At 37.4% G+C, this 19,803-nt stretch overlaps 3 protein-coding genes across 3 annotated transcripts in view; 2 read left to right on the top strand and 1 right to left on the bottom strand.

The window, feature by feature from the left end:
• Nucleotides 1-2,890, bottom strand: part of LOC144630682 (mitogen-activated protein kinase kinase kinase kinase 5-like) — a 32,068-nt gene extending 29,178 nt beyond the window's left edge. Inside the window, exons 1-3 of the mRNA XM_078489055.1 lie at nucleotides 2,588-2,890; nucleotides 2,411-2,468; nucleotides 644-734 (exon numbers count right to left, since the gene is read on the bottom strand). Coding sequence (XP_078345181.1) covers nucleotides 644-734; nucleotides 2,411-2,468; nucleotides 2,588-2,689 — 251 coding nt within the window. The 5' untranslated portion in view covers nucleotides 2,690-2,890. The remainder of the gene's footprint in view (nucleotides 1-643; nucleotides 735-2,410; nucleotides 2,469-2,587) is intronic.
• Nucleotides 2,891-3,072: 182 nt separating this feature from the next.
• Nucleotides 3,073-5,101, top strand: LOC144630698 (protein ABHD18-like). The gene is made up of 2 exons (XM_078489076.1): nucleotides 3,073-3,788; nucleotides 4,402-5,101. Exons 1-2 carry the CDS (start codon nucleotides 3,084-3,086, stop codon nucleotides 5,011-5,013), a joined length of 1,317 nt encoding a protein of 438 aa, XP_078345202.1. The 5' UTR covers nucleotides 3,073-3,083; the 3' UTR covers nucleotides 5,014-5,101.
• A 3,578-nt stretch (nucleotides 5,102-8,679) lies between these two features.
• On the top strand, nucleotides 8,680-19,763 carry LOC144630693 (uncharacterized). The gene is made up of 13 exons (XM_078489068.1): nucleotides 8,680-8,855; nucleotides 9,212-9,331; nucleotides 9,472-9,585; nucleotides 11,381-11,500; nucleotides 11,882-11,989; nucleotides 12,260-12,385; nucleotides 12,954-13,061; nucleotides 13,743-13,862; nucleotides 14,326-14,433; nucleotides 15,766-15,885; nucleotides 16,249-16,491; nucleotides 17,439-17,546; nucleotides 19,458-19,763. Exons 1-13 carry the CDS (start codon nucleotides 8,756-8,758, stop codon nucleotides 19,484-19,486), a joined length of 1,524 nt encoding a protein of 507 aa, XP_078345194.1. The 5' UTR covers nucleotides 8,680-8,755; the 3' UTR covers nucleotides 19,487-19,763.
• The last annotated feature ends 40 nt before the right edge of the window (nucleotides 19,764-19,803 follow it).

Here is a 19,803-nt window from a genome sequence, read left to right as displayed (position 1 = left end):
ACTAAGCTACGCAGAAATGAATGCTGTTTCTCTTAAGCCTGGTTTTCACTAGCGACGTAAGCACAAGTGCAAGGATAACAGGTCTTATTCAATCGTGAAAACGGCTTTTCTCCTGCCCCTGCCTCTTAATTTTTCTGCCCTCCCTTAATTTCGCCTTAACTGCAGGAACACTTGCAATGCAGGCTAGGAAGAGGCCTGTAAAGTGGCTGTCCCTGGAGGAATTACTGAAGCCCTATATACCATCTAGGCATTGATAGGATACAGTACATGTACCGGTATATGATGATGATATGCTCCTAATTTTGAGCTAGTGAAATTAACCAGGAGTCAGCACTAAGCTACGCAGAAATGAATGCTGTTTCTCTTAAGCCTGGTTTTCACTTGCGACGCAAGCACAAGCGCAAGGATAACTGCTCTTAAATTCCAATGTGAAAACGGCTTGGACACAAGCAAAAGCACAAGTGCATTGCATTTTGATGCTTGTGCTTGTGTTTGCGGCAAGCTCAAGCACAAGGGTCATTTTTTTTCCTTTTCGCGTGATTGTGCTTGTACTTGCGTCGCTAATGAAAACCAGGCTTTAGAGAGCAGGTTCCCCCATTTGAACAAAGAAAAAAAAAAGACTTGAAGTGATCACATAACATACCTAATATAGCTTCCTATGTACTGAATAATGTTTGGATGTTGACAGTTTTGCATCATAGCAATTTCTTGTTGAATCAGTTCAAAATCATCTCCTGAAAAAAAGATTTAAGTAGCAAATATTGAAAATCCGCAATGATGGTCAACTACATTGTACAAATAGATTTCTATGAATCTAAATGAGCCATATAGTCACTTATTCACAAACCATGTGCACAAACTATACTTAAATTCACATCAGAGACTCCCAAATATGCAAACTTGATTAATAATGGTAATAGGACTGAGTGGAGTCCAATTCGGTCTGTAATTATACGAGTGATTAACTAAATCGGACGACCGCGAAGCAGGAGTCCGATTTGTGTAATCACAAATATGATTACAGACAGAATTGGACGAAACGAAGTCCTGTTACCAATTAATCAAAACTATGACAAAATTTGAGAAACAAACAAACTTTACCGGTGAAATGGTTAAAAGTCTTTGTGAATACTGAAAAACATAACAGTTAACTAAACAGTGCTTCAAGCTGCGACCATTTTGGTCGCAATGGCGAGTGAAAAGAAAATTTGGCGACTAAATTGGGCTGTTGATAACCAATCACATTCGAGAATTTTGTTATAGTTTTGATAAAACCTAAAAAAAATCCTATCCACAACAATTTTGTTTTCTTCAAAAACATCACACCAATACAGTTATACTCCAGCTTGATCACATACCAGTAAACGGCAAGTGTTTCTATAGTTATTGAGTGACTAAAACTTTGAGGGATAATATAATGTTGCAGAATGTTTTTATAAGGTTTTGCATTTGTATCACCAGAAAAAGTGATTGGCAGAAATACCAAAAAACAATTTTTTCCTGGCCTGTGTATAACTAGTCGGCTTCTGCTATTGCAGAGTATCAAAAGAGTACCAGTACTTCTTTTTATGAGCTACCTAACAATTGTTTAATTTTGATTATCGAACTAAAAAAAGTCAATCCATGGATCATTTTCAGGCTCATTTTATTTGGTCTCATCTACTAAACTTGACAACTCAACATTTCATGAGACAGAACATCTTGGCGATTATAAAAATTAATATCAAAATGCCATATTGCCCTTCATTAAAAATGTGTTTTATTTCAACTCTAACTCATTAGCTTAATAATTATTTCATCGTGTCTCTAATGGTTCTAACCTAAGCTGCCAACTGTGAAATGAATGCACAGTCATTTTAAAATTGAACGGCTTGGAATAAAGACATGATTATGGAATTTTAAAGATGCCATTAAGCTCATCATATATCATATTAAAATACTGTGAAGTTATTAAAAGTAACATTTTCATTGTTTGATATTTGCAAATGAGAGGGAATATTGAGTTCGCCATCCGTGTGGCTTAGATAATTTACATCACAATACGTCAACAAGGTGAAAGCAACTGAGCACACAAATCCATTTTAAGAAGATTTGCAATAACAAAACATCACATCACATGAGAAGTATTTGTAAACGAAAACAGAGCCTAAACAACAAATAACTCCATGTTTGTAGTTAATGCAAAGAACATGAAATGGACAACTGTTGACATGACAAGGTCGACACTGCCATTACACAAATAATAGATCATGAATTAAAAAGGAAATAATTTCTTGAGTTATATTGCTATGAGCTTATGGCCTATGTCACATCAGCTTAATTCAGCAGAGGGTTCTCATAGAGCCGGTTGAAAAGTGTAGTAACTGTTAAAAATTTATAAAAGACACACATTAATTAGTTAATCACTTGCCTGGTTCGACTTTGACAACTTTTACAGCCGCAAGTTCCCCGGTAGAAATAACTCTGGCCTGAAGAAAGTGTTTTAATTTCGATCAGTAAAATTGCACGATCTAATAAAACATGGCTGGTATATTGAGGATTAAGCAAACCAGACGTTTTAAAGCAAATAAATCTGATAAGGGCCAACCTTGAAAACATCTCCGTAAGTCCCTCCGCCGACTTTCTCGATCAAATCGAAGACCTTTTCGGGGTTTCCTCGCGAGATGTTCGCTCGAAGTGGAACGCTCATTTCGAACTCGTTGTGTCTAGTTTTTGGCCAAGTTCACTAAAACATCACTACCACTTGTATATTGATTCGCTAAGAGCACTCAACTCGGCTACACCATTGTCGAGACAACGAAAATCCTGAATTTTTTAGCGGAAGGATACTTGTGACTCACATCGGTCATATCCGCTCGCCATACCCACGGCATTCCAACACTCGGCATCACGAGCAATTCCGAGTAGCTGTCCGATTGGTTAACGACTTGGTAAAGTGTCCCGATGCTATAACGACTAGTAACGATCTCCAATATTGATCCTACGAGTAAAAATCGATTCAAGTCTTGTGACGCAGTGAAGCTGGCTTGGCCACTAAGCTTCCGAAAACGAAATTCACTTTGCATGCATGTTGTGCTTTCAAAATGTGTTTTGCAAGCAAAAGTGATATAATTTATCGAAGATTCATTATATCCTCCTTTTTCTCGAGGGGATGGGGAGATATAAAAGTTTATAAACGCCTGTTGGAAGCTCGAAAGACGGTCGCGGATAGAACAAAATGTAACATTCTCATTCCTGCAGATTACCCGGTGAAGCTCAAGAAATCGTGGACCAAAGAATCGTGTTACATCACAGAAGGACATTTTACATCCCCTTTAGCTCAGCACTTTCCGGGTCTGTTACCTAAAGAAAGCGAAACAGCTCATTTTCAGGTCATTGTCCCAAAGAAATGGCCAGAAAATGGACGGAAACCAGCGTGTCTCCATCTTGCAGGGACAGGAGACCACCATTTTTGGCGGAGGAGAAATCTGATGGCCAAACCATTGGCGAAGGAACATGGCATTGCATCGGTACTTTTAGAAAATCCTTTCTATGGCGTGAGAAAACCAAAGAATCAACTTCGTTCCAGCCTTCTGCATGTTGTAGATTTATTTGTGATGGGTGCAGCCTTGATTTTGGAATCACTTGTATTGCTAAACTGGTGTGAACGCCAAGGATATGGGCCCTTGGGAATCACAGGGATTTCAATGGGTGGTCACATGGCTTCTCTTGCATGTACTGCTTGGCCTAAACCACTTGCTATTGTACCTTGCTTGTCTTGGAGTACAGCATCATGTGTCTTTACAGAGGTAATAAGTAATAAATATTTAATACTGGTTAATTTTGTATCCCGAGAATCTCAGTGTTTCCCAAGGCAGAGTTGGGAAAAAAAACATTGAGATTTGAGGAAAACAGAATTAAGTGACTTCTTCCAGGACCAGTCATTAAGTAATGTGTCACATAACTTTGAAAGTATACGCTGTTGGAGGAAAAAAATTGATTTGTTTGTGAGAAGCAATTAATGGAAATACCAGTACATGTAATACTGTGTTACAAGCTGATGCTTCAGGCAGAGATAAGTAAATGATCTGCAAGTCACTGACAAATCAGAATTTTTTTGTAATATGGTACATGCATTGATTTATTTTTGTAGGGCCCTTTTGATACCTTTCCTACCCTTTCCTTTACTACATGTATTCCAGATAAAGGCACCCCTTTTAATTTCGGGTGGAGCTTCCCTGAATAGTCCTTTATAGGGAGTACCCCTCGGTTCCCCTCGGGGAAGGGGGGTTGAAATTCTTCTAGTTATTCCCTTGTTCAAAAACAAGGATGTCCTCCAGCAATGATCAGTTGGTTTTCAACAGATTGGAACAGAATTTGCCTCTTCATAAACAGTAATTGATTTCTTGCTTTTCTTTCTAGGGTGTTATGAGCAAGTCTTGTTCATGGAACATTTTACAACAGCAACTTTCAAATAAAGACTACAGGAACAATTTACTAAATTACGTCCCCATCAGTGGAACAACATTCACCCAATTTGATGATGATGATGATGATTGTCTGAGAGAAAGTTGTGTGAGAAATTTTTCTAATTTAAGCTCATCATCTCAGTCTTTCCAGGAAAAAGAAAAGACAAATTTGAACGACAATAGATCCCAAACACTTTACCTTAAACAAGAAGATATCTACCATAACTTGAAATCTACTTTTATTGAAAACTTACCGTCTGCTCTAAAGAAGATCAAAACCAGAGAAGACTCATCAGCAAAATCAGAGACTGTCGATTTCATGAACTTTGTTATGGATGAAGCGACGCATCTAAAGAATTTTGCTCTACCAGTAGATCCCAGCCTTGCTAGGTTTGTGGTGGCAAAACATGATGGGTACATTCCACGAGACAATGTGATGAGTCCGTGTGAAATTTGGCCTGGTTGCACAGTAAAATATATTAACACTGGTCATGTTGCTGCGTCATTGAACCACCAACATGTATTTAGAAAAGTGATCAATGATACTTTACAACAGCTTCATTGAAGAGCTTATTCAGTGATGTAGCTGTCCTATTATCAATTTTTTTTGTACTGGTTTCATGGATTCTGATTCCTTTTGGATTGAAGTTATTGTACCTTTCTAGCAGTTCATTTTTGTTAAGCTTCACCGGGGCTTTCGGTAAGACCCTGCCGCAACTCTGGCAGTTATTCTGTTGAGAGACTTCGGATAAAATTCCTGCATCTCTTGATAAAAAGGTGGTAGTTTCAGTTCTTGCTTTTGATAATTACACATTTACAAGAGCAGCCACATACTTCTACATACTTCAAATCTTATTGAAAGTCGTGGATTCGTTAACGCTTGCTCTGAATCAAACTCTTCACAATTCAAATAACACTTACCCTCGACCAATGTTACTAAATATGGTATGATATTCCTGTCTGAGTAGAAATTTACACAGAGAGGAATATAATTATTATATTATACAAATTGTACAGTGATTATAATACACAAGTCTAATATATATTTAGAGCACAAGTTAGAGTGAGTCTTTCACCCAATTTCCTTACATGGAAAAGAGGGTTGAAAATACTGTCAATGCTTTGGGGAGCATTTTTGTTGGTGTTTGTTGTGGGTTTAAAATCCTATGTGATTGGTTTTGTTGTAGTAAGTACTTAAATTTATCAGTGGTATATAAAGTCTAGTGTGGCAAAGTTAATTCAATTTTGGATTATTTATTACAAAATGGTTCGCAAGTCATTAAGGTGACTGTACATTTTTGAATTTTTATTATAAATGATATTATTCTTTTTTGAAAAAAAAATATTGGATATGCTTTGTCCTTTTGGTTTAATACTGAAAATTATTTATTTAATACAAAATGATTTGCAAGTCATTAAAGGCGACTGTACCGCCAAATTCTTAGAATAAAATTGAAGTCTTCAAAATGAAATCATAAACAAGAATTAGTATTCTATTTTCAGATAGAAGAGTTTTTTTATAACATTGTTCTAGCTAACTTAGTTATTTGTTCCTATTTTCACTTTTATTATTATTTCTTGAACTGTACAGATATTACTTTGTACTTGGAATTTTTTTACTCAATCCATGGGGACTGATTGACTTCACATGTAGCTTTGTAGATTTAAGTTTGGATTAGTAGATTAAGTTTGTAGTGTATGAGAAATCATTGTGCTGCTGAGGTTTAAAATAAAATCACAGTGTTTTGTGACCTTAATGCTGTTATTACCATGTATGGGCTGGTTCAGTTTATTGGTTGACTGTGATTGTGTGATAACTGTAAATGGGCATTAAATGAGGGACGTATTTGTAAATAACACATTTAATTGCCCTTTAACCTTATTTGGACATGTCTGTCATTCCACGGATTCAAAGTGATAAGATGGATATAAGATCAGAGTTTCAGCTTAAGATCAACCCAGAATTTGTCTATTTACTTTCCTTCTTGTAGGATAAATTGGATGTAAAGAACTTTAAAGAATAGTTGTGGGTTTAATTTTAATTCTGGACATTCAAACAATAACTCATTGAATGCAAGAAAGAACAGAGAGACATATATGTGTTTTATGGATTCATTATCATTCAACCATGTCGTCAAGGGTATTGAAGCAAATCTACATTCAAATGACGTTAGGTTTGATGGAATAGCTAACAAGGTTGGCTTGATTCTTAATTCTATACAATTTTATTCTCTTTTTTTCTGAAATATAACATTTCTTTCAATTTTAAGTGCATTAGTTTATTCTAAAATTATGTTATTTTCCCCAAAGTGTTTTCCAATTTCCCAATACTTCAGGGTTCAGTGAACATGTTGACCTATGTTTAATTTTAGCTATCAGCAAGGGAGACATGACGTAACAACTATTTATCCAAAAATTCATGCATGGTGTCATACCTAATCTGAGTTATCAACAGCTGTGATATGACGTGATAACAGTTTCCCGTAAATTCCATGCTAAGTGTCAGACCTGAACTTATACAACTTGAAAAGTGCTGGGCTTTTATTTGTTCCAGGCTGTTTAGTCTGCACTTATAGACTTGTATCATTGAAATTTATTTTCCTTGAAAGTTTTAAAGTTTATATTTGGATAGGATTTGTTTTTTTACATTTTTTAAGATACAATAGGACTACCTTATTGTTAAAGGAAATTAATGCTCCCGTAAATTAAGGTCTTTGAGGTTATATATGTCACTTAATTAACGCGCATTGAAGGGAAATTTTCTTTTGAATAAAGTAAATTAACGCAAGGAACAGTGAAAATTTTTAAAATGAAGACAATTAACGCCATTTTTTATGCCTCTAAAGAAATTTTGGCTGTGGTACCGCTCTTCTGAAAGCAAGAATACACTGGAAATTTTGCAGATGACATATCTACAAATTATAAAAGTTGAGGTTTTTTGTTTCCTAGTTGCTATATGTGTTCCAAAGATATCCAGTATTTGGATTAAAATTAAGGTCTTGGAAATAAACAGACCGTTTAAACTACGTTGCAGAAATTAATGCTCACAAAAAATAATGCACTTAACATGTTGCAGTGTTAATTTCTTATAATTAGGTATTTTGCAGTAAGGTAGCAAATCAGAAATCTGAAAATTTGTTATGTAACAATGAATCATAACAAAGGCCTGTGGTTGTCAAATAAAAATAAATAATCATTGAACATGGAGAAACAATGTGAAAATAAAAAACAAACCAAAAGACAAATATATTGGATCTTATTTGACAACCCAAGCATTGTACTTGTAATATTCCTATAAATTTTTCAGAAACTTTTAAGTTTAACTGTTTTGACTTTCACAAGGTTTAGCAAGTAAATTAAGTTTTTTTCCTTGGATTTTTAGTCATGAATGGTTTTGCTAAACTCATATGAAACTTCCAATTAAAGTCAATGATTTTTGGCCATAATTTTATTTAATAACTATTGTAGATTTCCTAAATTACGTTGTTCCAAAAAATCATAACCTGAGGTATATTAATATGATATTTTTGGAGGAGTGGAAAGAGGTTGGAGTTGATGCAATTTTTTTTTCACGAAGTTATTGTTTGCGACAAGGAAGTAGGTCAAGTAGAAATATTTTTAAAAAATTGGAGGAACTGGAATAAATGAATGGGAAGTGAATGGGCAGAAGGTTAAATTATTGATAAACTGGGAAGAAAGGATTTTTTGTTATAAAAATAAATCAAAACTTACCAGATGTAATATCATTCTTTTGATAAAGAAAGCTAGGAAATGTGTCAGAATTAAGGAACAATTTTATCCACGGAAATGAATATTACAAAATTATATTTCCTCGGAATGAACAAGTTACAAATACTCAAAGAGGAAAAGTTAAAATTAGCACTTTTTTGAAAATATTTTGGCTGAAAAATATTTCAATAAAATTATCACAAGACTTCTTGATATCACCTGGTATATTTGTTGGTTTTAAAAAGCAGTCAAAATGTTTTGGCACTTTTTCAAACCGGTAAAAATAAGTTTTGTAGTTCAACTTGCACTGTATATTTTTTGACTCTGAGTTCAATGTTTGACTAGAAAAACAGAAAAATTTTGTGCAGAACCAAAGATCAAAGAAATGACAAACACTCCAAGATGTATTTAGAAGGCTGTTTTTGTTATCGAATGTGTCACGCCATTCCTTATATGGTAATAGGATCAGTGTCTGGGGGGCGGGCCTCACTTCTCTTGTGCAAGCCAAGAAGCGAAACTCGGCTAGTTGTGGATTGCAGTTCAGAAGGTTATTTCGCATAATTTACTAGTCGGAAAATATGGCCGAGAAACCAAGTCTTTCGGAAGTTTCCTCGTTCGATTCTTCCAAACTTAAACATGTGAAGACGGTAGAGAAGAATACCCTTCCTTCCAGCGAAAGTAAGTAATCATAGCTCGCTAGACGTTCAATGATCTGCACCACTGAAGAATTTGGTGGACTTCCTTTCAAAGAAGGACAGATGGTTCCACGCTAATATTTGAGTTGCATTGTTTATTTCAAAAGCTAAACTCCGTGCAAGAAGCCTTAAATGTAAAAGGGGTGGGCGTATTTGAAGACGGTGTGTTCTTCGAAGCCTGAGAGAGAGCGTGCGATCAAATGAAGTTGTTTTTTTACGCCATACTAGCTCCATATTTCATGCAGCTATTCAATCCGTGCGAGGATTCCAATTTCCTGCAGCTTGCCGCTATATGTTGATGTTTTTGCCTGAAATAAGCCTTAATTTTGCATCTTCTAGCTGTTAAACAAGAGCTTCAGCCAGACGAATTTCCTGACCGTTCAGAAGTGAAGAATTTTGATCCTTCAAAGCTGAAGAAAACTCACACAGAGGAGAAGAACCCACTTCCATCGAAATCGAGTAAGTTCATTTCTTTATTAAACACCAATCTGGTTCATTTCAGTTTCTGTTTAATTTTTAAAGGCTGAGTGCGTTAATTTCATGTCCTTTGCAGACCCTTTAAATTATTATTCATATTCTATTCTGTTTATAATCCGTAGCGATCGAAGACGAGCAGCGCACTGCGCCATTTTCAGGGGTGGAAGTTTTTAACAAGGAATTGTTAAAGCATGTGGAAACCACGGAGAAAAAACCTCCTCTCCCGACACCACAAGGTAGGATTTACTCATCTAAGTTCCGGGGCTAAAAACGGGTTTAAAATACGCTTGCTTAGTACAGGAATTATTTAATATTAATCCACATTGCATAAATTGTGTTTATGTGGGGTGCGTAGCTTATAGCAAGTTCGTGCTGCGTTGCGGAAACCTTTAAAATTTACCTTATCTGCGTCACGTACGTTTATACCAGACAATGCGCTTGTTTTCAATACTTTTCCGCTCGATCAGAAAAATACGTGCGTTACCAAACTTGCGTGCTGGTAATTAGCAAGCTCCATTTCCCATACTTGCCAACTATTTATATTATCTGATACATCTCATCCATTTCAAGACGGATCAATTGCCGATTTAAATCATCGAATTTTCGAACTCCGGAAATAGCGGAGCTCGAATTTACTTTCTGTTTTCGAGTTATTATATCGCCGTGCGCTCAACAGGTCAAAAGAATTATTGTTAGTAATGCTGCACCAATGCTGTTTCGTATAAAACCTCCAAAAATTGCCCTGGGGGCATAAAAGCTAAGCCTGCAATTAAGCACATACTTAAGTCTCGTAGCACAACTTTCACCGTATATTTAACTTTTCCTATCATTAAGGCGTAGTCTCTTATTTTTAAATTCAAAATCCTGCAAGATAAAGCACTGCAATATTTATGGCAATGTGTCCAATATTTTTGTTTTGCCGACCCTGAGATAGTTATTTGCATAGAGTGATATTCTTCACTGATTAAAAGAATTTCTAACTCTTAGAACTCGTTAGAATCTTCATAAATTTATAGACCAAGGTTGTCACTGGAAATTACTTAGTGTGGCGTTTAATGAAAACTATTTAATTGTTGTATTTATTGAGAGCAATTTAAATCGAAAGTTTTGTTTTAGCTCAAGTCAAATTTTATTCCTTATAAGGTTACGTGACATTGTACATAAATTAGCATACTTATGTAAATTCTGTGAGAAGGAAAACATTGAATTAATAATTGATGCCATAACAGCCTCTGACAATGAACTGGGGCAATACTCTGTCTCCGTCGCATTGCAATTGAGTTCTCACAGTATCATTTTGCACAATTCAAAACTACATTCGATTTAAGGAAAAAAATTTCAAAATGATAGATTTCTAAGGGTGTCTGAAAATCCGGAACACCCCGGAACACCGATTTTTTTAACACACAGATAATAATGCCATAGAAACCAGGATAAGCTCCGGCTACTTGGCTCGACAGAGACTTTTTCATCCCTTTACCGCGCTGACCTGGACACTAGTTTTCACGTTTTGAAAAAAGAGCACTGTGGACTTTTTTCAAAACAAACCTTCAGAAATCTGCTTCAATCTTCTCAGTGTTTCACTAAATGGGAAAATTTAGAAGAAAAACAAACACTGAGAAGATTTAAGCAGATTTCTGAAGGTTCTCTACGCGTATTTTGATTTCGGGTTTGGGTGGAGTTTTTTCAAAACGTGAACGGTGACCATGTCCCTTCAACAGACACCTTTGGGACCACGATTTGGTGTTAGCAATAGAGAAAGTTTGTAGTAGCGGGAGTCATTTTCAGTAAGTCTTATTCGCCGGGACTTAATTCCTGTCCATAATAACAGGGTGTCCGTAATAGCGAGGTGTCTGCAATGCGGGAGTTGACTGTAAAAGGTTTGGCTTTTAACCTCCCCCCCCCCCCCTTATAAATTCCAATTACTGGGATCACACAATAATAATTGTTACCAAGAGTTATTTTACCAAGACTTCTGAGCTTTATTCACGTTTAAATTCTTACATGTTCGCTCGGCTGTTGTTTCCTCAGAACTCCGTGAAGAAATGCGACCAGATAAACTACCAGATGTGTCTGAAGTTGCCAAATTTGATTCATCAAAACTAAAACATGTTGAAACCAAGGAAAGCAATGTTCTTCCCAGCAAAGAAGGTAATGATTGTCCAATAATTAATATATTCTTACAATAAATTGTTTGTGTGTGGTTAGGTTGGTGAGAATAAAATAAATCCTCAACAAGAAGATATTTTTGACTTACATAGTAACTATGTGTTTTCTATACAAAAAAAGTGCATGTAAATAGAAAGTGTGTAACCATGAGTAGCCCAGGCTCCTGTTTAGAGCTCTATATCCCGCTAGATTTGCAAGTTTTGTGTCACTGGGCTTTTGGCTGCTTTTAGAGTGTGTTTCATATCAACCAAGATGCGGCTCAACTGAATTGACAATTTTTTTATTCCGTTCAAATTGGTTGAGGGCTTCTGCATTTCTTACGCGAAAGTTTAAGTTAATTCTGAAAATTGTTTTTTTATTTAGTTATCAGTGAGGAGGCTATCGACTCACGAGCTGAGGTGAAGAGTTTTGACCACAGTAAACTGAAACATGTGGAGACTGAAGAAAAAAAGAGTCTTCCCACAGCACAAGGTAAATCTTCATGCTTTTTCAGTTTTGGCACAAAAATCTTCATTTTTTGGAGCTGGGTGGGGCGGGGGTCTTACTTAAGACTAGAGGTAAAAGTAAGAGAATAATGTATGCCCCGGTAACCGCAAAAATCACCTTCTGCTTTACCTGAGAACGCCAGGAATTGCAACAATAATCACACCCAGTATGGCTATTGGCTAAATACCCTTGAGACATTTTAAGTTTGACATTGAAAGGGTGCAGTGTGTAAAATTTTATATGTTTGTGTTTCAGATCTTACTGCAGAGAGGATGCCGCCTCCATCAAAACGACCCGACCGCTCAGAAGTGACTCAGTTTGATCAGTCAAAGTTGCACCATGTGCCTACAACAGAGAAAGTTATTCTTCCAAGTAAACAAGGTAAATATGTACATTCACTTATTTGTAGGTGATTAAATGTATAATATTCATCAAACACTCATCACTGCTGGTACTTCTCGCAGACAAAATGACGGGGGTAGTACTTCCCTCTCTTTTTCGGTACAGGGATGGCAGAACATTTTTCCAATTGAGAGGGCTGACTAGTGACTTGAAGTGGGGGGGGGGGGCTTAAGAGACTCTTTTCTTAGTAAGTCTTTATTTTTTCGAAAAATATTGGGGGAGCGTAGGCCCCATCCCCCACCCCCTGGCTCCGCTGTCCCTGTGGAAAATTTCGAAAACACCCCTAAAAGGTACCAGAATCTTATTTTGTGGGCGTGGCCCAAATACAATTTAAACCCCTAAGAAGAAGATGAGCACCCCCCCCCCCAAAAGTACTGGAAATATTGTTTAGAATACAGCTGGTTTATACCTAGAGATGGTGTATGTGAATGAATTATAACATACAGCACTTTTTATTCTAGTTCATTACAATTTAACATGGTTAACAACTAGCAGTAATAAGGGGTTCAACATGGTAATCAAAGTAATCAAACTTGTTGTTTTCCAGACATTGATGAGGAAGCTGTAGACTCCAGAGCGGAAGTTAAAACATTTGACAAAAGTCAGTTGAAACATGTTGAAACTAAAGAAGAGAACACTCTACCCGGAGCTGGAAGTATGTGTGCTTATTATTCAAGTCTTTATGTATGATTTTACAAGGCCTGTGTGGTGCCTAAAGTGGGTTAATGTGTTGGATTCTGGTTCAGGATTTTCAGCTTCCAGCACTAGTGAGGGTTGAAGTTGTGTGCTTTGATAAGCTATTTTCAGTCTCTCTCTCTCCACCCAAGTGTTGAAGTAGCTCCAGGCGAATTGTTAGCCTAAGGGCAACCGGATAAAATACCGGTGTTACCTGCAGTAGTACCAGCAACCCTTGTCCTCATCCTCGTCCTTCCTCCCTCTCCCCCCCCCCCCCCCCTCCTTCTTCCTCCTCCCTCGGTAATTTTCAGCACACATCATTTTATTTAAGGGCCCATTTGTGAACCACTGTCAGGTGAAGTTGGTTTTCCTCAAAAAAGATTGAGGAAAAATTCCTCTTCCTCCTCCTCATCCTCCTTCTTCAGTCCCCTTCCTTCTCCCTCCTCCTCCTCCTTCCCCCATCTCCCCTCCCCCCACCTCCTCCTCCCCCCTCTTCCCCTCCCCCAACTTGTCTTCTACCTCCTCTTTCTTGACCATAGATCATATACATCTCGTTGTTGTTGTCACCATCACAATCATCATTATCCCTCTACGTGCCAGTGACATACATGGCACATAGGTTTGTCTCCAACTCCTTATTGTGTCGTTATTTTTGCCTTAGACATCAGAGCAGAGTTGATGCCCGATGTCCTACCTGATCGCTCAGAGGTAGCAAAGTTTGATCATGGAAAGCTCAAGCATGTGGAACCCACAGAGAAATCAGTTCTTCCTTCAAAAGAAGGTGAGGCTGGAATCTCCTCGATTTGAAAGGAAAGCTATAACCATCAGCAAGATTTTAACACGATCTGTGTCAGGGCTTTGATAAAACTTGATTTTCAGCTTGCCTTCAGACAAGCAGCTCTTAAATTTTGCTTGCTTGGCTTGCTTAGTTCCTTCCCCCTGGTGGGGGATAGGACTGGACTTGCTTGGCTTAGTTTACTCTTTTTACAATTTAGTGGGCAGATGACGTGCATGGACCCTGGGCCCTTGGCAAGTAGAATGAAAAGTTTATACTTGCTCGGCAGGAAAATCTACTAGTCCCAATGACCAGACAGCAATTTTTCCAGCCCTGACTGTGTACCTTAATTAATGCATGTTAAAAATAGACAATGATTCTGAGTGGTTCAGACAAAATGCTTGCACTTGAAAACATTTCACTTATTTACCATCCCTCTGATCATTAAATGTTGTGTTATCACCATTAGATATCAAAGAAGAGGCCATTGATTCTCGAGCTGAAGTGAAATCGTTTGATCACAGTAAACTGAAACATGTGGAGACAAGTGAAAAAGTCACACTGCCAGGAGCAGGAGGTTAGTATGTTATTTTACATTGGAGAACATGTTTGGAAAAAGGGTAAAGCCTGCTGCCGAGCCAAGTGGCTCATCAGGCCAGAGCTTATCCCGGTTTCTGAAGCATTTAGCGGCTAGGAGTATTTCTACTCTCCCTGGATGGGAAGCTTGTCCATCGCAGGGTTACCCCCCAGCAGTAACTTCATGGGTATCCATTTAATACACCTGGGTGGAGAGAGGCACAATGAAAGTAAATTGTCTTGCCTTAGTACACAACGCTGTGCCCCGGCCAGGGCTCGAACCCAGACCGCTCGATCCAGAGTCCAGCACACTAATAGGCCACAGCGCCACATGTTTGATGCCATCTTAATTGGTGTTTAAGCAACTTTCGTTAATAACCAAGTCAAAAGTGGACACCAGATTGAGCGGTCTGGGTTAATTGAGCCCTGGCTGAGGCAATCTATTGTGTTCTTGGGAAAAACACTCAACTCTGATAGTGCCTATCTCCACCCAGGCCCAGGTTGTTCAAAGGGTGGATAACACTATCCACCGGATAAATTGCTGTCCAGCGGATAAGTGCTGACGAAACATACTACGCTACAGTAAAAACCTACGTATAAGAACACCTATTTTGGCGGTTCAGGCTGATTTGGTTCTTATATAAAGGGTTATAATCTGCAAAATCAGCCTGTAAGTGTTCTTAAGTGTTGTTATAAAAAAAAGGTTTCTTAAAATAAGGAACATACTAGGCTACCAATAGATGAAATCAATATATATGCACACAATTGTATTTTAATTTTAATAAAATTGATAAATCAAGGCAATACTGTACTGTAATTGGGGTGGAACTATTATGTGTGCAATGAAAAGTAGTGTTGATCTTTGATATTTTTCCATATAAGAACAACTTTCATTTTTCAGGCTGAATGTGTTCTTATATAAATGGTACTTTATTTCCTAAAATCAGGCCTGGGTGTTCTTAATCCACTTGTTCTTATACTCGGGTTTTTACTGTATCCACTGTATCCTGTGGATAGCGTTATCCACGCTTTTAACAACTGGGGCCAGGTGTATAAATGCGTACTGGCAAATTTAATGCCGGGGGTAACCGTGTGATAGACAAGCATCCGATTGGGGGAAGGGGGTAGAAAAATTCCCTGTTTCTTTATGCTAGAGAAACCGGGATAAACTCCGGCCTGGTGGACTACTAGACTCAAACACAGTCTTTACCTTAAATTCCAATGTCTGTTTAGGAAAGGACAAGGTTTCCACTCAATATTGTAATGTAGCCTTAATTTACCAGGTTCGATTCTGTTCCATTTATGTTCTTCCTCATTATGTGTATCTTTTTAGATATCAGAGCAGAAATGATGCCAGATCAACTCCCTGATCGGTCTGAAGTCGCCAAGTTTGATCAGTCCAAACTGAAACATGTTAAGACTGAGGAAAAAGAAGTTTTACCAACAAAGTCAGGTGGGCTGATAGGTTTTAACATTGATCTTGAGATGATCTTGATTGATATTTTTACATTTGATTGTTTGATTTATAAATTTTATGTAATGTGTAGTTCCATATATTATCAATACCTTCCCCACAGAAGGGATTTTCCCTAAGACCCCCCACCAAAAAAACCCTGGAAATTCCAATTAAGCTTCATACATTTCCTTTAAGTTTTTGGCCATTCAGACACCACCCACCACCAGGAATTTCCAATCCCTTCTTTGGGGGGAGTATGGACATTTTCTGGAACCACACAATCTACAAATTTACACAGATTAAATGACAGAGCTATGATAAAATTAATGGTAATTATTATTTTAATTTTTTGTTCATTAGTCATTGAAGAAGAAAAGGCCGATTCCAGAGCTGAAGTGAAATCGTTTGACAAATCAAAACTGAAACACGTTGAAACAGACGAGAAGAACCCAACGCCGACTCCGCAAACATTGAGAGAAGAACTCCTCCCTGACCAGTTGCCAGACAAATCCGCTGAATTAAAGGAAATTGAAGGATTTGATCCCACAAAGAAATTGAAACACGTGGAGACTGCAGACAAGTCGCATTTGCCTACCAAGGAAGGTATATTTTGATAGGGTGGTAGAAATTAGATTTTCAGGAAAATTGCTTTCAAGTTGAAGCCTAGAGAACATCAAACCATAAGACTTTGTGTTTTCTTCCTTAACCTATAAACCATGGTGGCCCCCTCTTCTAAGCAATCCCCCTTTTTCCTTAACCCAGCCCTCTCCCCGTCCCTTTTTGCTAATATGTCTTCCTAACCCATCCCTCTTTTTCCTTCCATAACCCAGAACCCTTGCTCCGCCAATACAGCTTGCACCCCCAGGGGGGTATTCCGGCTTGTATATGACAGGGATAATCGAAGGATTTTTTTGGGTTTGAAATTTTCGATTCCGGGATTTTTTTGGGTTGGAAAATTTGGCAAGTATTTTTTTGGGTGACTTGATTAATATAGGGGATTTTTTTGGGTATCAAAAATAACTAAAGTGCCTTGTTGCGGCCTTGGCGTATTTATGTTATGATGAATAAACAAACAAACACAAGCATTCAATTTTTAATGGTTTTCTTTCTTTGGGGTAATTTGACAAGGGATTTTTTGGGGGGTTATTTTTGGTCTAGGGATTTTTTTGGGTAATGTCGGAAGACCCTGGGACTTTTTTGGGTCTTGATTTTTGCCTTCATTCGATCATCCCCGTCATTTACAAGGCGGAGTACCCCCCCCCCCCCTGGGCTTGCACCCCTTCCCTGTCCCAACCCCTACCCCTTCCTTAAGCCAGCTCCTCCCTCACTCGATTGGTATTTTATTCACCATGACATATGTAGGCTTAACTTCATTCCCAGGTGCCTCTCATGGCTGCAGGTTACTTTGAAACATCAGGGCATTAGATTTTTTCTGAGTTGCATTAATGAGCTATCATTAAGGGCAATCCAATTATTTTTTCATGATTGTTTTTAAAATTTTTACCAATTCTCAACAATAGCTGATACTCAATTCGTACTTGTTATTTCAGAAATAAAGGAGGAGGCCACTGAAACGAGGGCTGAAGTGAAATCCTTTGACCATTCCAAGTTGAAGCACGTCGAGCCGCAGGAGAAAAATACACTTCCTAACAAATCAGGCAAGTGTGCATTGTTGTAAAGGACAAGACATCTTTGATTGACAGATGCCAATCAAAACTGAATGACATTTGAAATAATTTAACAGACAGCATTGTAACCGAATCCTTTCCTAGCACCATGCATGATCAGTCTTCAAACTTGTCTGCACTTTTGAACATTGTAGTTTGAAAGCCGATAAATATTTGAGAGTAGTAGTCTGTTGAAGAAAATGGCCACATTGAGATTATGTAAAGCCAAGTAAAAAGTTGTTCACATTTATAAGCTAGGGTTTTTAACTTTTCATAAGTTTGTGATTGCCGAAAATTAATAGCATTTCTGTCACAAAACATGTCTGGTTTGTGGAACTTTTGCAACATGTAGGCTTGAGTTTTTGTGTCAAGTCGTTGGTGATGATGTAAAAGCAGTGAGGTCTATGTTTAGTGCGCTGGAATGATTTTGACTTGCATGTATTGGAAGTGACTTTTGTGCACTTGGTTTATGAAGTGAGACAGTAGAGAGACACCCAATGAGAGCTTATACCACGTAGTTTAGTTATTGGAATGACTAGGAATAGCATTTTAGGTTAGACAGAGAAAAGCCCTTTGGTTTGAGAACATTTTTTTGGTTAGAAAGAGAACTGTACTTGGGTAAGGAGTTAGATAGAGAATAAAATATGCAGGTAAAATAGCTAAAAGTGCAATTGTGTGGCAACTAGCATCAATGGTGTACCGGGCACAAAACTTGCTAGCGCAGTGGAATGTCTACTTATGTATGAAAAAAGGTAAAAATTGCTCACTACATGAACTAAGTGCATAAAAGTCATTTTCATGTTGAGTTTATTGGATTATAAATTAATTGCTTTTCTATAATTTGGATTAATTATTTTTTTTATAAATTAAAAAAAATCAATATTATACAGAATCTAGAGTTGCATATTTTGGACTTGCAAGTTACTGCCATTAAAGAGTTAATAGATTATTAAAAGAGATGTTAACTTATTTTAAAAGAGAATTCCAAACCAAATATTTTCTAAAATTAATCAAAAGTTTATACATTAAAATTAAGAAAGGATATTATTCAAATTAAAATAGTATTTTTATTTTGTGATCAAAGTGAAAGCATGTTTAAGGGCAGAATTAAACATTTACTGGAAAGTGCATGACTGTAATCTGAATTTGCCCATAAAATAAAATTGCTCTTGTTAAATGAGCCCAGATATGTTTGAGTGTTTTTCTTGTCTTGTAAAATACTGCAACAAGTATAAATAGCTAACAACAGCATAGCAAGGTAGTCTTAGTTCAGTTAGCCGTTTGTGTTTATTTTCTGTGTTTTATCCTTAAAAAAAATTAAAAAATGGGATGAAAAGCTCTTCAGAACTCAACATAACAAAGCACAATACACTGCACTTTGTAAAAATGCACTTAACACTGTGGAAGGTTTGAAGTTTGTCACTTTTTGACATCAGCTCAGAGTCACAGTTTCAATCACCTCTCCGAGAAAGGATAAATCTTTTCCTTTGTTTTTCGACGACAGCATTTTCCCTTCTCTCTCCTCTCATTCTTTTTTTTTTGTTCTTCGCCTCAGTAAACAACGATCGAGAGCGCAAGTACCGTCATCGTGCACGAAAAATTACCCGATTCTGATTGTCAATAAGAAATTGTACGAGCGCCTGCCGAGAGATGTACGAAGCTGTGTTAACCACTGACCAAGAAACGACAATTGCGGACTCGCCTAATTTTTGGAGGACCGATGTCTGCACGAACGGTACTTGCTCTCTCGAACGACTTTGCACGCGGTGATCACGTGCTCATCACGACTACCGAGACCGCTACTGAACTTCACGATGTAATCGCACTGTTAATATCTAATGCGCACATAATTATTAAATCATCAAAGCTGATAACAGTCTTATATGGCTTTTAACCAACCAGACATCCAGAAAGAGAAGGCAGCCTCCTGAAGAACGGCCAGCCATAATTCGTACCCAGGCCACCCTAACTGGAACGTTCCACGGGCGAACCGGGACCATTTTGGATCGTTTTGACTGGGACTTTTATAGCTGATCTTTTTATAGTAGAGATTCTGACAGATTCTGCATTATTAAGTCACTTGCTCGGGCTATAGATGCAGTAAAAGGTAAAAAAAAACTTTTGTATAACTAAAAAGAGCAATTTCATAGCGAAAGAAATTAATTTGTAAACGTAGTAGAATTACGAATAAAGTTCTTGAACAACTTAGCCGTGACTCGCACATATTTTTAAATAAATAACCTTTAAA

This window comes from Oculina patagonica, chromosome 11 (assembly GCF_052425735.1).
Source record: "Oculina patagonica isolate OP01 chromosome 11, crgOcupat, whole genome shotgun sequence".
Classification (NCBI taxonomy): domain Eukaryota; kingdom Metazoa; phylum Cnidaria; class Anthozoa; order Scleractinia; family Oculinidae; genus Oculina; species Oculina patagonica.
The sequence above is the reverse complement of the archived record's forward strand: the minus strand, read 5'-3'. Positions and strand labels throughout refer to the sequence as shown.